General features: G+C 36.9%; 2 protein-coding genes across 3 annotated transcripts; one reads left to right on the plus strand and one right to left on the minus strand.

Moving 5' to 3' along the window:
• Positions 1-14: 14 nt before the first annotated feature.
• Positions 15-10,512, plus strand: elovl1a (ELOVL fatty acid elongase 1a). 2 transcript variants are annotated; one of them, XM_028019402.1, is made up of 10 exons: positions 15-136; positions 5,662-5,764; positions 6,364-6,523; positions 7,097-7,189; positions 7,388-7,578; positions 7,708-7,788; positions 8,639-8,695; positions 8,810-8,915; positions 9,084-9,223; positions 9,324-9,626. In XM_028019402.1, the coding sequence occupies exons 4-10, from the start codon at positions 7,129-7,131 to the stop codon at positions 9,624-9,626; spliced, it is 939 nt and encodes a 312-aa protein (XP_027875203.1). In that variant the 5' UTR covers positions 15-136; positions 5,662-5,764; positions 6,364-6,523; positions 7,097-7,128. The 2 variants fall into 2 exon arrangements, with proteins under 2 accessions (XP_027875203.1, XP_027875204.1); XM_028019403.1 differs by lacking the exons at positions 15-136; positions 5,662-5,764 and having other exon boundaries at positions 5,819-6,523; positions 9,324-10,512.
• Positions 10,513-12,729: 2,217 nt separating this feature from the next.
• On the minus strand, positions 12,730-16,512 carry cdc20 (cell division cycle 20 homolog). The gene is made up of 11 exons (XM_028019400.1): positions 16,363-16,512; positions 15,788-16,008; positions 15,556-15,692; positions 15,379-15,475; positions 15,175-15,300; positions 14,893-15,089; positions 14,720-14,814; positions 14,382-14,619; positions 13,839-13,964; positions 13,637-13,754; positions 12,730-13,243 (listed from the first exon to the last, which is right to left on the minus strand). Exons 1-11 carry the CDS (start codon positions 16,482-16,484, stop codon positions 13,065-13,067), a joined length of 1,656 nt encoding a protein of 551 aa, XP_027875201.1. The 5' UTR covers positions 16,485-16,512; the 3' UTR covers positions 12,730-13,064.
• Between the last annotated feature and the right edge of the window lie 486 nt (positions 16,513-16,998).

Consider the following 16,998-nt stretch of genomic DNA (forward strand, 5'->3'; position numbering starts at 1 on the left):
CTTAGACTTTAACCAAGCGCATCTACTTTCATTCACAAATCTGGGCGGATTAAACAAGCAGTCTGATGAGTGCGCACGAAGGATTTAGTTCTCCAGTCCCGACCCGATTCCAAGACTGCTTGGTCATTGAAAACAGGTATTAAGTACTACATACATATTTAGTTAGGGTGAGGTCCAAACAAGGGCGTGTGTAATTTTGAACCTTTGTTTACTTATTATCATTATTATTAATAGTGATAGAGTTGTTCATTGCAATAATATAGACTCATATTTTTTTTTAAAATACGCCCACTTGCTGCACCTTCTATAGCTGGAAACTATGAATTTCTTATTTATTTTTTTTACATGGCAAATCGGGCGCCCGTCTCTTAATCTCTGAATCCACTTCCATGCAATCTTCCATAAAAGTAAGTTTACAAAAATAAGTAGCTTTTGACGCCAACCCTAACCCGCCTGAGTTATTATTCTTCTTTCATTTGTTTAACTGTATCCTTTTCACCCACTAAGTGTCGCTGTTGCTATTTATTTATTTATTTATTTATTTTTTGTGCAGTTCAATCCGTGGAAAATGTCCAACAGTTAGAAATTACAGAGGAAATTTAATTCAGATAATAGAAACCTGAAACATAATTTAAACAAATACTAATGATTTGTATATTTTAACCCAAGAGGATGAGGAATACCCAATAAAATGTAATTCGGATGAATTATTAAGAAAGAACGAAAGAAAAAAAGGAAGAAAGAAAGAAGTTGTATATTATGTGTTCTTTAAATTGTATTAAATAATTTTATTTAACATGCATTATATTTCTACTGTAAGTATTGTACTCTTTGTATTAAACAATGTCACATTCTTTAATACAAAATCTGGAGTATTTTTCAAGGGTTTTTGAATAATTTTTCCTCCAGACATTTAATATTCTATTTTTAACATTTCATTTATATTAATTCTTTACTTCAAACTTTAGGGAAGTGTTTCTTTGTACAACTCATATTTGCACAAACATCTGCAGATACTAACCTATACAACCACGTTTACCTCTGAAGTATTAATGACTATTTCTTGTGCAGGAGCAGTTTATTTCTACATTTACAACCAAAAGACATCTTGTATTTCTTTTGAAAACATTAAGTAGTTGAAAATGTGTAAATAATCCTATGAATTAAATAGTATCAGGGACAGATTTCTAAAATAAAACTTCAATTTGTTTATAGATTTTACTTTATATCATCCACTGATGTCAAAAAGCCATACTGTATACTGTGTTCCAACATGAAAACTCACTAACACAGCTCAGATATTTAAAAGGTTTCTCTAGTTTTTTTTCCACCCATGGAAGCCTCCTCTTCTCTAATTAGCCTGTCACGGGGCAGTTTCAGAATTATCCTCTTCAAAGGACAGCACTGGATGATAAAGAAAGCCCCTCCCCATTTTTTTACTCCCATGTGTTTTTGTTTACATTCATAAGTAAAGATGAGGAAGCAGATTTTCCCATATAGTGTGTGTGGAAACTTCCCATCATTTTTCTAGTCTTTTATAAAGTTTCCAGATTTTGGCATGTTACAGACTCAGTTTTCTGCTCTGTTTTTTTTTTCTTCCTTTAATCAATTTTCCACTGTGAAAAACAGCCACAAAAACAACGTTGGTAATGTTGTGTATTTTTCTTAAATGTGAAGGGCAGGAGACAGACTGGCCTATTTTTATTTGTGTTTAGATCTTCAACAAGTAAGTCACAGTGCTTTGGTGATCAGAATGATTACACCATGTCAGACTGAAGTTATTTCTTCAACTTCACACCTTTGCTTTGAGACTTGTCAAGCCCAACTGGGAATAATGGTCAATGTAAAGAATCCTCTATGATGTTTTCTATTGCTTGAAACCAGTCATCTTGTGCTGGTTTGGGATTTTGACGCATTGTCGTTCATATTAGGGCCTTAACAGAGCCTTTAATAGAAAAACAAACTCACATTTTCAATATTGTACAGACTTAAATAACATGAAAACAGGGCTGAAGCAAGTAAACAGATCCCTGGAAGTGAACTGCAAGTGCTCTGTAAGCATAGATGTTAGGTAAGATTATTCTAAGCTCACTGACTTAATGCTAATCCAAGCTGAAATAATAAAAAATGATTTTTTAGGTATTTATTGTATGAAATAGTTTTATTTCCTTGATTCCTGAGTCAAAGTGGTCTAACAAGAGATTTACCAGTTGCTTTAAGTCAAAACTATAAAAATGTAAATGCAATTCAGTAACATGAACTAGGAAGTTAATATTTGTTGCCAGTCTGGGCTGTCTGGAAGTTTAAGGTGTTCAATGTTCAGAAATGACATGAAACAACAAGACAGTAGAAAGGATAAAGTTTAAATATTTGGTCAAGAAATTCTTGTGGTGAGAATTGTAAAATATTTGAAAACAAAGAGTTAAACTCTGGTAATAAATGAATGAATTAATAGATTAATAATAATCTGGAAGATTCATTATTAAATGAATTTTATAAATTAAATTTTAATAATAAATTAAATGTAATAAATTGTATTATTATTATTATTATAGATCTGGTACATTTCTCAAAAGAATAATTGTTCACATTTTTGAACCGGTACATCCTTCTTACTGTAAGAAATTTAAAGTGAAACATTAAAATAAACCGTGTTATTATGATAGTGTTTGTTGTCAGGAAATAACAAGGAGAAATCATCAATCATTCATTAATGAATGAATATGTTCAATAACAAATAAAAGGTGTTGAATAACACAAACGATGAAAAAATACAAAAATACTATGCAGATACTTACTGGTGTCTGTTCTTCATTATACAAGTGTCAAAAAAATGGAATGAAAAAATTCTTAGATATGATGTTGCCAAAAGCTATTTTTTTGGATTTTTTGCTGATTTTTGAGGAAAAATAACAAGGTAAATACATTTTTAAAATAATACCAAACATGCTTATTTTTTGAAAATTTCCTAAGTTCTTTTCTCCCAATAATCTTTTGATAAGGTTTCCCGTGTATCGTGTCAGATAGATAAACAAATACATAAATGCATAAGCACTTTTGGTCAGAAAAGATGAAACTTTGCAATAATTGAAACATCGCAAAAACTGCAGTATTTCCTGACAATGGGCTGCACAACAATGCATATTATTATGCAACAGCAACAAAATAAAAAGCACCACAGAGTAACACATTCCTTGGATGTTAGTGTCACCGGCTTCCTGATGAGGCATGGTGGCCATGTGAACGTGATGTTAGATAACAGAAGTTTAGTAAACTAACATGCTATTGGACACATGCTCACATGCAGGTCTATACGTCTGTGTTTTCATCTTATTTTCAGTTTATTTGAGGGGCAACTATTCAGTGCAGTTTCTCACAATGGGCCTAATTGGGAGCCACCAGCATATCTCGAGAACGCCATCCATTCATTATTCAGGGCTGCTGAGGTGAATGCAACTCTGTTGTGTTGGTTTTGGGGAGTTGGGTTCTGGAGTCAGACAAAACCTTTACTCAAATTAACACTATGCAGCCACAAGAAAAACAAATAGAGTTTTGTTTTGTGTATTTTATTTTATTTCATTTCATTTCTTTAAAACAAGAAAAAAATGGCATAGCAGCTCAGAATGATATCACTAAATTTCTATTCAGTTAGTTTCTTAAACCTTTGTGAGGAAACAGTTCATTAAAATATTCAGTATTTTAATGAACAAAAATGTCCATTGTTCTTGACTTGTTTTTTAGGGGGGTTTTTTGCACAATTTTTCCCCCGGCCTACGATGCCAGCCTGACTTGTTGTTTAACATGCATGTCAGAAAAAGCTTGTGTAATCACATTTCATTTTTCTTGGCATGAATGAACAGAAGAGTGCTGGAAAAAAAAAATTTCACTTCTAACCAGCCGTGTAAGCGACATCTCAATTTCAGTTCATTCAAACGTCAGTGAGTGAAACTGAAATCTTAAATGAAATTGAGAGTTAAAGCGATTATTAAGAAGGCACTTGTCAAGGCTTCCTTTCAGAAGCAACATCAGGCCAATTTTACTGGGATATGTGCCCCACTTCTGTTACACCTGCTAAAATGTCATGATCAAATTTCAAGAAAAAGTTGTGGCTGTTAAACAACATAGTGTCTAAAGATACTCATTTAAAATATGAGAAGAAAGTCTGACTTCTTGTTAGAAAAGTATAACTGGTTAATGAAAGCCTGAAGAACCATGTGCAGAACTGTTGGTTCAGAGGATATCATTTTTCTGTTTCAAGTCATCTAGTATAACATAAATTATTTCTATTTGTTAAATGCCTGGAGATTGAGAGAGAGGAATTTTAGAGAGAGTTTTTATTGGATTCTTCAAAATAGACAGTTGGTATACATGTCATTATTGTGAAGTGGCCCTACTTGATAAAGTTAATGATTTGGAACAAATTCTTTTTGAGTTTCCTTCCTCAAACATGAAATGATCCTTTGTTTGTTTTTTTATCAATTTTGGCAGAACTGGTGTAACTGAGTCGAGTCTGTGGGCTGTCTTGTTCTCACATTTTTAGCTCTGCCTTTTATAAAGTCTACAGAACTGAGTCCAAAACATGGACTTAGTTCTCATTTATGCTTTCTATCACTGCTAGACCCAGTTGCACCCAAGCTTTAAGAACTTGTGTTTGGGTTGAAATATTTTTTCAATATTACCAGTAACGTTCTTTCCTCACGGTGCTGTCTATGCTGTGACATACAGTCCCTCCTGTAGTAAGTCATCCCCACAGCATAATACTGCCACACCCATACTGTTGGCATATTGTTCTAAACCATATAAGCTTCACTCTTTATCCTCCAAATGTAAAAATCATGGTAAACTTTTGAGTTTGAGTTTCATCAGCCTACCAGTCTATTATCGAACTATAATCTGGCCTTTTAAGTTATTTTCAGAGAAATTTTTTTTTTAGCCCTGTACCAACACTGTCAGTCAGAGTTGTTACAGGACTTCTCTCATTGTGGATAATGACACTCTGCTACCTCCTTCCATTAACATCTTCATAAGGTCTTTTGCTTTCAAATCCACATACATTTGAAATGAATTCAACCCATTTCCTGTTAAAACCGGCTGGGCATTCCCAGGCTGAACTGCTTCTGTATAATTCTCTGAATAGATGAACACGGCACCTTAAGGCATCTGGTAATCATATCTAAGGACGAATCAGAACTATTTTTCCACTGTCCTCTTATTGATATTATGGTTGACTTCTTTTGACTTTCAAATGACATCACAAAAGGAGCAGCGTTAAGGTACATTGTGAATTAACCATAAGCTTTTACAGCCATTGTACATCATCTGTTAGCCTTTACCAAAGTTTCTACAACTCATGTATGTAGATACCGGTCTTTTAAAAAATGATCTATGTATTTTTTATATTCTGGCCTTTAACAGAAAAATATTTTTTGAAAGTCTAACTGACCAAAGGAGGTAAAAAATAAAGTCGTTTCATGCGGTGTATGTAAACATCTATGTTCATACAAAATGGTCGCCTCACATTAAGTGAATTAAGGTCTTTCATGCCTGCTGTCAGTGGCACGGACTTCACGTGCTTCAGAACATGTCAACAGCCGGCAAGCATTCCTCTAATTCTCCAAACTTCCTTACTTCCATCCCTCCCTCCTTCTCTCTCGCTTACAGATGCCTGTCATTTCAGTCCACCTCCGCGTCAAGGGTACATGCTGCACAGGATATTTCGAGCGACATCCAGAGCTGACGCCTATATCGCCTGCCTGGGAAACAGGTAAAACCAGAGGCACCGGAGAACCTGTCCGGTAGCAACCCCACCTCTGAGGCTACAGCACAAGAGGGGATGGGCAACTCCAAAAAGTCACGTTGGTCTGTTGAATGGCTCACTTTGATTTGACCTTTAACCCGATTCATTTCAGAGAGACAGATTTGGAAAAATAGATTTACTTTGGTGGTAACTGTGTCTTGTTAAAATTTCAGCACATAGCCTATATTTTCACCATCCAGAAAGGGGCCCTTTAAATCCTAATCTGATTATTTATTGATAAAGAGAATATCTCCCTGTGGGCATTTGTTTCTCAAGCCAAGGCTTCCAACCTCTGTGACCCCATCCCCTTCATCACCATTCATGAAGCAGCCCAATCACAGCCAGGCTCAGTCAGGACAGGAGGGTGGAGCATGGCACTGAAACAGGGTGTGGTTCTGAAACTGGCAAGGTCTGTAGTAAAGCCATGGGGCTTTAAATTGAGTTGAATGAGCCAAGCTTCACAGTCATCACAGCAGATCAGCCACGTTCACTCACTCCTTTCTGGTTCTCACCGACCGGCATTTGCAGCTACTGTTGGATTTTTTTTTGTCTGTAATTTTTTTTAGAGAAAAAACTTCACCACTGAAGGAGGCAGGAGACTGACACCCACTCACGACTCAGCTCTGTGTGTGCCTGTTGTTTTCACCCGATCCCTCTCACCTCTGATCTGCTGGACCCTCTGGACTGGTCCGGGTCCTCTCTGAACTGCTGAAGACTTGTTTTTAGGTGAGCTACAAAGACAAAATCTAAACTTGTGTATCATTCTCACCATCTCTGTTTTGCTGGTAGAAATGTTTGTGTTTTAATAAATCAGAACATGATCTTAGTTTTACTTCAACACACTGTCTGTACTTGTGTGTGTGTAACAGTTTAACAGTTTGTTGAAAGGAACTTGATCTAGATTAAAACATCTCTCAGGCTCCTGCCTTATGCCTCAGTTCGTTGGTAGCCACATGGGGCAAGTCCTTCACCTCACCTGTTTTACCTGCTCTGTCAGCTATGACTATTTCATTGTCTTTACAGCAAATGTTTAGATGTGTCACAATCCTTCCTAAAACCTCCCTGTATTTTAAAGTAGCAGCTGTAACTGCATAAGAAACTCTTTGTACACATTCTGCTTGTGTATTTGTTTAAAAAGGCACTGTAATCAGAGTCACTCCTGGGCAGATGGTGAGCCTGAGCAGCTGCCTTCTGTTTGTTGAGTCAATAGGGAAGCAGGCGTATAGATCCATGTTTCCTGACAACCTCAATTTCCCATTCTTAGGATAGAATCTTCTCTATTTTTGATGTGTTTCTTAGAAATTTGACTGAGCAAAAGGCAAGCCGTCACCATGCTCCGGGAAGCCTTTTCAAGCGTGACAAAACTCCATGGTTACATAATATCCAGAATTGGTAAGTGTATGCTTTCCTAATTCTGTTTTTAATTGATTCCTACCTCTAAATAGCATCTTCACTTATAGGTGAAAACTTTAAAATCTTTAATACTAAAATGTATTTTTAGTATTAAAGATTTCCCACAAATCTATCCACATTTGCCTGGATGTGGTCAAATGAAAAAGTGACAAGGGCATGTTTGTTTTTTTTCTCCAGATACCAGAGTGAAGGATTACCCTCTGATGCAGAGCCCGTTGCAGATGACCAGCATCCTCCTGGCCTATGTCGTTTTCTCTGTGTACATCGGCCCACGCATGATGGCCAACCGCAAGCCGTTCGGCCTCAACCGAGCCATGATCATCTACAACCTCAGCATGGTTTTGCTGAATGCCTACATAGTGTATGAGGTAAAAATAAAAATAAAAAATACAGCTAAAAAAGAGAGAGAGAGAGAGAAGAAAATAATGATCTGCTGTCTCAAATGAAAGGGATCAGTTGGTTAATGACTGTCTGCTGATGTTTCCTTGCAAATTCAGTTCATGATGTCTGGATGGGCCACCACCTTCACATGGAAATGTGATCTTATTGATGTCACCACCAGCCCACAAGCTCTCAGGGTAAGTCATTACATTGCTGTTGTACTCTTAGCAATGTAAAATCATGGCTAGCCTTAGCTATCCATGAAAGTGTAGAAGAGTACAAAAGTGACAAAAAATTGCTGTTGTACCATGTGAAAATCATATATCTAGGTTACAATGATGAGATTTTTAATATTAGTAGAATTTAATTGAAATTGCTTCTTTTTTTATATATGGACACGTTAAAAAGTGAACTAAAGGACAACAAGTTGTTTTTATTATTTACTGGAGTCTAACAGAGGAATCTAAACAAATTAGGGGAAAACAAATAAATCAGTGTTAAAATTAACGTGCACCATGAAGAGTTTAGAAAATGTATAAGACCTAAACTGTGAAGTTTTGGAATAGAAGGTTTGGCTTTATTAGCCCTGAACATCAATAAAAAAGTCGCAATCGTATTTTTATGATTTTGGTAAAAAAATAAAAATAAAAAAACAATCAGATCTGCTTGCATTTCTACTACATTTCATACTCTGTATTCCCTAAAAACACACTTAACTAGTATGACAGTATAACCTGAATTAGTCTAGAGGGTCAGATTTATGAGACACTAAGATTAAATGGTTTCCCAGTTTAGAAGCAAATTATTCCAGACAGAATGAACGAACCCTAAGACTCGGATAATTTTGATTTCAAATTCAAAGCAACTAACGCCTAAAGGAACAAAAGCATTTTCTGTTGTTTTTTTTGTTCATTTTCATTTAACAACCAAAAAATTGCTAAATCAGGTTTTTATATTGTTCAAAAATACTCATGTGCCAAGTAATATTATGTTTGATTAGCAACATATCACAGATATTTGACCCAGCAACAACCTTCTTTCCTGCAGATGATCCGAGTCGCTTGGCTGTTTTACTTTTCAAAGTTTGTGGAACTCTTCGACACAGTAAGGACATCCCCTCACCCATTTCCTCTATCTCACTTTTAGCCTGCACAGAAAATCCATATGTGCAACATAATTTGTGTCTGATGGAGTATACTCCCTTTTTCTTCCCCCAAGGTATTCTTTGTGCTGAGAAAAAAGCAAACCCAGATTACGTTCCTCCACGTCTTCCATCACTCCTTCATGCCCTGGTCTTGGTGGTGGGGTGTTGCGCTGACGCCTGGTGAGTGCTGCAGGCCCAGGACACACATTTTACACACTGACCAGTCGGAAACATTGGCTTCCATTGTTGTACAAGTCAATTCCCAAAAACAATGAAATTCTTTGTGGAAGAACAAAAACGTTTTTCATAAAATTAACCAAGTCAAATGGATGCTTTTCCCTTCCCAAGCTGGAGGAATGGGATCGTTCCATGCTATGGTGAATTCAACGGTCCATGTCATCATGTACACCTACTACGGACTCTCTGCTGCAGGGCCTCGCTTTCAGAAGTATCTGTGGTGGAAGAAGCACATGACAGCCATCCAGCTGGTATGTTTTAGCTTTACACAGCTTAATTAATTCAACTGAGCTCGATGCATGTCGTACTTTCAGCCCATTTTTGACACGTGTTTCCCTCTTTGCTTTCCAGACCCAGTTTATTCTGATCTCTATTCACATTAGCCAGTATTACTTCATGGAGAAGTGCGACTATCAGATGCCACTGTGGATCCATCTGATCTGGATGTACGGGATCTTCTTCTTCCTCCTCTTCTCCAACTTCTGGGTGCAGGCTTACATAAAGGGCAACCGTCTTCCAGTTGCAGACCACAAGCCGAACCAGAACGGCTCCACCAACGGACACATTGTGATGAATGGCAAACCCCATACAAATGGGCATGCTCACCCCTGTGAAAATGGAAATATAGTCATGGGGAAAGTGAAGAAAATTTAAATGACTCTGGTGGGCAGGGGAGGCATAGACCGTTTGTAGATATTAGCACCTCAAATATGCCACATATCTATATTTAGTAGCATATTTGAATACAAGAGTTCAATATGCTACCTCTATACTATGTAATTTGTATATAGTCTAATTTTATTAAATGTTTACCCCTGTGGGATATGATTGGCAGACTGTTTTTGCCACTGATCTCTGAATGCAACACCTTGTAAGTTGTTGCAGAAGCTGTTTACTGTGATGAACACTGAATAGGAAATTGGTGCTCATTTTGTCACTGATAGTATTCTTTAACTCAGGCTTGACCTGCAGCACTGTTCGGCTAACGTGGCCTTTTGTTGCTTGGGAGTATGGCAATGTTTCCACTAAACACGTGTAAATATTACCATGACCTTTATGCAAAAGTGTTTCATTGTAAATGTCATATATTTAGTTTTTTCTCCTTTTTTTATTTATCTTTTGAAATAAAACAATATTTAGATAAAGGTCTGTTTCATTTAGAAAGCAGTGGTTATGTGCACTCAGTGAGCAACAGGCCACATCTCTTTTTTTATGAAGAACCATGAAAATATTATACTGTATATTACAGTATTGATGCTTTTTTTGCCTTTTAATACTGACACATACATTGTTATACATGTCCTTCCATAGACTTTTTTGAGACCGTGTATTGATCGATCTCTTGACACACAGGGCATGACATCAATTAAGTCTTTTTAGGCTTTAATGATTAGTGCAAACAGCTGTAAAAATTTACCTACTAATGTTTGTGTTTATTTTTATTTTCATTGCAGCTGTTACTTGTCATAAAAATACAAAGTTCTACATCTAACCTTTTGACTTAAATGGAAATAAAATATCCCAAAAGTGGGAAAAAGTCTGTTTCTATCCTTGAGGCTCAAACTTTACCCAGTGTATTATTGCTTAACCTATATCTCACAGACGTAATTACTTTTCCAGAATTTTTTCCAAATCACATAAAATCAGCAAAGATTCTATCTATAATCAAAATACGGCTAAACATAAAACATACAGACCTGTCTTGTTTTGAAATTAAAATCTAAATGAAAACTGGTGAGTGACAAAATGATTTAAAACAAAATTCAAACCATTACATAGGCTGTACTGCAGCTCCACATTAGAGTAATGTGTTTGACAAACACACACATTATGAAAAGATTTCTAAACAAAAACAAATGTATATTTCTGAGACAAAACTATTTTAAGCAGAATTTCCAGGGGAAACGAAATAACTCTTGCAGTTTTGGAATCCTAGAAACCTCACTAATCATAGCTGCTTAAATGTGGTTTCATAACAAAACCTTTAAACTACAGTATGACACACATTTTCTTTTTTTGGAAAAATTAAGTCTTTTAAACTGGATGAGAAACTGGCCAGATGTATATCGAGCACACTGCAAATCTTATCAATAAATAAATTCTTGAAGCCGGAAGTCTTGAGTGTCTACACTTAATTTGAAATTAATAAAAGAAGAGAAATAACACTCACTGAAAGGGGCTTTGGTACTACATGACTAATTTTACTCTTTCATTTGTATCAACTCAAACATTTTCTAACAAGATATTTAAACTTTTCAGCTTTGAGTAGTGAGTCAAACCAACTTCAGTAAGATAAGTACACGCCACAGAATCTTATGTTGACAAAAGTTAGTGTTCATGATCGGTCAAAACTTTCCACATAAGTGACAACCTGACAAGAAAAGAAGAAAGCAGATATAAAATCAACTCATTCCATTATATATATTAATTTATCTCAAAGTGGAGACATGCAGCATCAACAGACTCCAAAAAAAAAAAATTTGAAGACAGAAGCTGTATGTGGTTATAATGGAAGTCACTGGGACCAAAATGGGACAGAGAGTGTTAAGTGTACAGAAATTATCTTTTGTTCTACATACCTTGCAATCAAAGGAAGAAATGTAAACAAAAAATACAGTAAGGGGGTTCTGGAAGGATTTTATAGAATTAACCTATTCTGATAGATATTGAGATTCAATAAAAGTAGAAAACATTAGTTGTGCTTCTAGAACACAACTAGTCTTTTGATCGGCTTGAACTCTTAAGCCACTGGCTCTGTTGTTGCTATCCAGACGAGATTGTGCTCTCCACACTAGTTTTATTGGAAGTATCTTCCTGCTAAAGAAGATTTTATTAAAACTGATACATTGAAAGTTTGTCTTCAAATACACCATTTTAATTTTGTGGAAAACTGCAGACTTTAAATAAAATATTTCTTTATTGAAGTTTAAGTTTCTGTCCTGGTGTGCTCCATGAAATAATTCGTTATCCTGCACAGCAAGTTGAAATTAAACCAATTACTTTTGCAATTACTGCAAAGTTAGCTCAATCCAATGCATCTCTGAAGATGGTCATTTTTTTAATTGGAAAGAAATGTCATTGTGAACTGAAATACAAGAGATAGTAAATTAGAGTTTTGATTAGGTAAATGGATATTATAAATTGACACCTAAATTTTCCAGTCCGTTTCCCATTTTATTGTCCTGTTCCAGCAAGTCTGAATTGTCATCTTAGTATCAGTAGCCTATAAATGTCACATTCAATTATATCAAAATTTGTTAAATATTAACCTAATGGACAATGTTGAGTCAATGTGTACCACATGTTAAGTCATTGTCAATATATTGTAAACTAATTTTATTCTAAAATGAGTAAATGTTAAAATATCCCCCAGTCTAAACCTTCAAACACTTACTTTCAGTGGTCTACCTCAGAATCTCACATAGCTGTATAGAGCCATCTAGAGGCAGTTTATAAGGCCAAAAGTTACATAGACATCAACTGAAAGAAAATAGATTAATATGCCCTTTGATGGCGCCAGGGACTTTAGGTCCCAGTTTCTTCCCTTCGGTTTAAAAAGAATATGCAACCTCCATAAACTTCAAAAACACCATCAGATGCATTTGGAGTGTTTAAGAAATTAGTCTAATCTCAAAGTATCTCACTTCAGCAAAAATTCCACTTACCCCTTTTAAACACAGGGGACAAAATAAAAGATTCAGTTCCCTTTCCGTGTGCTCACTTAAGATAAATATGGGTCCTCAGATTTATACAAACAGATGGCAATATGCAATTTATTAAACCCAAGTCAAGATCATAAGCACAGTCAGAAGTGAATCCAGAAAAATATGCATTATACAACATTTGATAAATATGGTTCATTAAAATCTTAGTTCAGCAATTACAAGGCACATGCCAATAAAACTCAAGTAAAAGCTAAACAATTCCCTTCTCCCACACACTTTATCAATTCCTTGAACTACACATAGTAAACACCTATAAAGCCCCCAATAATAGCAACTGAGTGGAAAGCTTTATTTCAGTTTAAACAATTGCATACACATTTGTATAATCAAAAATATCTATGATATAAAAGAAAAAAAACAAGGGATGTTATCTGATGGACTGATGAATGACACTGCTAGCTGAACTGAATAGCTTCTCCTTAGCCTTCTTCTTTACAGGATCCATTTCGAAGGACTTCCACAAACGAATAGTTTCATCTCCAGCAACAGTTGCTACAGTTGTGTTGTCTGGGCTCAAAACCAAACTGAGAACTCTGCCGTCATGGCCTAAAAAAAAAAAAAAAAAAGTTATGCAAGAAGATTGTGAGCAAATTTCTTCATGGTCAGTCAACATTTCTTTCAAATACTGCTCCAATAGAAAGTGCCAGAAATGCTCCTTGGATAATATGATCACAAGTGTACAACTCAAAGTATCAGCAAATTTGTATAGAAACAGTCATGTCCCTTTTCAAATGAAGCATGTTGCAGTAAGTTGCTTAGGCTTCAAGAGCTCCAGACCAGATTGCTTTAATTAAATGCCAGGATGGAAATTAAGAGTATACCAAAACCGTAGCACCCGTTATAAATGGACTAACTGGGATCGAGTACAATTTTAGAGTTTATGTATTTAGGGTTGTCCACCTGTTGTCAGACACAAGGAAAGTCAAATTTCTCACTTACCATTAAGTTCTGAAACCTTGGAGAGTGAGGGATACTTCCAAATGACAACATTGTGATGGGCAAAGCCATGTGCAGAGACCAATTCTTTGTAGTTGGGTGCAAACACAAGTGACGAGACCTGCATTTTAGGAAACAGATAGTACACTTAGGAAAAGCACAATTTAAACAGCACAATGAAGTCAGAGTTTAGAGTCTCAATTACCTGCGACTGAGTGTCAAGAGAACTGACACAAGAGCCTGAGTTGACATTCCAGATGCGAATGTGGCGGTCACTGGTGCCGCCACCAGAGGCAAGAATATTCGACTGCCATGGGCACCAGGCCAAAGCCTTTAATGGAAATGCATGACAATACTTTAGTAAAGAAGTTAACAGCTCAAGACATGAGAACCAGAGCAACAACATGATGCTGTTAGACAAGTGCTGCTTTGGTTTAGCCTCTCTAAAACTTTAAGACTGCAATGGAAGAACATGAATTAAAAGAGCTCTCTTTCCACTCTTCCGTTTGGGCCATGTGATGGCTAAAAGTTCAGTGTCTACCACCGGAGATGTGGATTGTACAGCTCCAGAGCAATACAGCTCTTGAAAAATGTAGCAATTATGCAATATCATGTCAACATAAAATTTTGATACATGACAAAATCTTAGAGTCTAAGGGATAATAGTTATACAAGGTGTTACTTGTATGGAAGTTACATACCAGTGATGTTTGAAGAATGCTTAGTACTGTGCAGAGAAGAGCCTCACCTTGACAGCTCCCTGATGTTCACTCAAGCGACGGATTAACTGTCCCTCACTATTGGAACTTCCCTCCTGCACGCGGGGCCATAAACACACCAAGTTGTCATTGCCGCCACTAGCCAAGTATCGCCCATCAGGTGACCACTTGAGGCCACACACTTCTTGTGAATGACCAGCAAGTGTAGAGATGAGGTGGTCCGCCACCCTCACATCATGGTGGTGAATGTGCCCTGACCTGGAGCCACTGAGAGAAGACAGAAAAAATATACAGAAGGAAATAGAGTTACTTCAGGTACTTTTCTAGATAATTGGTCAATTTAATTTAAGTGTCAGAGCAACTATACCTGGAAAGAATATAATCATTCCAACTCAGAGAGCTAACTCTTGCTGTGTGGCTAGTCATGCTGCGCAGGCGTTTCTGATTTTCAACATCCCACAGCTGAAAAGAAAAATGCATACATTGATCCACGTACAGACAAGCACGTTGCTTAGAATGCACATCCATGGCAACCCTTACCTGAACTTTGCAATCACTGGTTCCAACAGCCAGGTAGCTTCCCTCTTTAGTCCAGGATAGCGAGCAGATATAGTCCTCCTCACGCTCCATCTTCACAAGTAGAGTGATGTCTCCTTGTGAGGCATCCCAGAGGTACACACTATTGTCAAGTGCCACAGCAAGGACATTTCGACTGCTCCAGTCAAGCAGATTTAAATCTGGAACAGAGAGGGGGAGACTAACATATGCCACACATAAAAGGATGATTTATGTTTTGTGGAAAGATGCAATAGGCATTCTTACAGAAATCATTTCGAAGACCTGGAGCATCTAAGATTTTGTCAGGAGTAGAAGATATGTATCTGGTCTTTTTGAGAGAGGCGGGTGTTGAAACTTGACTGTAGAGGACTTTCAAGTTGTTTTGATAGCCTTAATAAAAAATAAAAATAGAAATTAACCAAAGTAAAATTTAATTGCTTTAAAAAATCCAGGCTTGCATCCAATTACCTTCTGGTGCATTCAGTGGCTTCCCTCCTAGATGCAGGATCTTTGCATCTTCAATGTTGTATCCGTTCAGTGTCACCGACCAGGCCTTCTGGCTTTCCTATAAATACGGAAAGACGTGAACAATTAAATCCTAGACTCCACATCAAGTTTTAAAAGGACGTCTGTCAGACTACTTACTATTGACAAAGCAGGGTTTGCATCAGCTGGTTCATTCTCTTTTGTAAGCAGGAAATTTGCCACGTCCATCTGTTTATTATTTCTTGTCGGTATGAAGCGATCGCCTCCCATCTTTGATGGGGTTTTCTTGTTTTTACCTGAGGAAATTACACACACGTTTTACAAACGCCCTCATTGGCACTTTTTTTTATTTTTAAACTCTGTACAAAAATGAAAACAATGCTTCAATTACCTGGTGTTTTGTTTGGAGTTTTAGATGAACTTAGCGAAACATTAGCAGATTTTCCAGGCGACAAGGTGTTCAGGCTGGACGTGTTGGATGAGCTGGCCTTTCTCTGCCACCTCGCCATGGGAGCGTTTGTAATCGGCATGTCGAGCTTCAGGATGCTGTGGACGTCGTTCTCAAATCCAAACTGCGCCATTTCAGTCAGGTTCCTGACTGAAACCAAATTCCTGAGCGTGAACCCCAAAAAAAGTGTGTCGATTTTATGTATATTAGTAACCAGATCTTCGTTTTACATTTGATACTTGGCGATTCCATGCTAATGCTAGCCAACAATTTCAAGGCTGGATCAGCTTTATTTCAAGAGGACACTTGAACAAAGAAACAAATATTTATCCCCCCCCTCCCAACACTACCAGGTTAAATCCAGTTTTGATACATTTGTGGACACACATAAAAATATAAAAGGAATTTAACGTAATTAGCCTGTTCAAAACAAACATGTCCAAACAGAATCACCGTATGATCGAAAACACAAAGAACACGTATCCATGATCGGATTTATAGATTAAAAACAAACATACAAACTGTGCTTGCAGAAAAATGAGGATTTGTCGCTTCGCCTCGTCTCCGTCTGAAATTTGAATTTCGTGCAGAAGACGCCACACGTTTTAAATCCCACGCCGCGCTTCTGTGATTGGCTCATTCAAGACGCTGCCGTTAATATGTGGCCGTTGCCACGGTATCGAGAACAAATGCGGAGTTCTGATTGGTAGTTGCTGTTTCCTGCGACGCTGACGTCTACAAAACAAACCAAATCTCTTGAACTCTATCGCCACCTATTGTTTGCTTTTTATTTATTTCTCTTGATTAGATCAGGGGTGTCAAACTCCAGTCCTCCAGGGCCGCTGTCCTGCAGTTTGTAGATGTGCCACAGGTACAAAACACTGGCATGAAATGGCTTAATTGCCTCCTTCTTGTGTGGATCAGTTCTCCAGAGCCTTGCTAATGACGAAATTATTCTATTTCGGTGTGGTGCAGCAGAGACACATCTAAAAGTTGCAGGGCAGCGGCCCTCCAGGACTGGAGTTTGACACATGTGGATTAGATTATAACTGCACATTAATTAAATAATGTATTAGAATAGAACAACCTAAAGTATTTATACATATAAAATGTTTGTTTCAAAAACATAAACAAATGTCTACGTCTTCTTTATA

This window comes from Xiphophorus couchianus, chromosome 6 (assembly GCF_001444195.1).
Source record: "Xiphophorus couchianus chromosome 6, X_couchianus-1.0, whole genome shotgun sequence".
Lineage (NCBI taxonomy): Eukaryota > Metazoa > Chordata > Actinopteri > Cyprinodontiformes > Poeciliidae > Xiphophorus > Xiphophorus couchianus.

What these genes read in the sequence shown, in the direction of transcription:
- elovl1a (XM_028019402.1), top strand. Translation starts at nt 7,129, where the DNA reads ATGCTCCGGGAAGCCTTTTCAAGCGTGACAAAACTCCATGGTTACATA. An exon ending in ATGCCTACATAGTGTATGAG is followed by an intron (nt 7,579 to 7,707) that starts GTAAAAATAAAA and finishes TTGCAAATTCAG; the next exon opens with TTCATGATGTCTGGATGGGC. An exon ending in TTGTGGAACTCTTCGACACA is followed by an intron (nt 8,696 to 8,809) that starts GTAAGGACATCC and finishes TCTTCCCCCAAG; the next exon opens with GTATTCTTTGTGCTGAGAAA.
- cdc20 (XM_028019400.1), bottom strand. Translation starts at nt 16,484, where the DNA reads ATGAGCCAATCACAGAAGCGCGGCGTGGGATTTAAAACGTGTGGCGTC. An exon ending in CAAACCCTGCTTTGTCAATA is followed by an intron (nt 15,476 to 15,555) that starts GTAAGTAGTCTG and finishes CCGTATTTATAG; the next exon opens with GAAAGCCAGAAGGCCTGGTC. An exon ending in CTCTTGACACTCAGTCGCAG is followed by an intron (nt 13,755 to 13,838) that starts GTAATTGAGACT and finishes CCTAAAATGCAG; the next exon opens with GTCTCGTCACTTGTGTTTGC.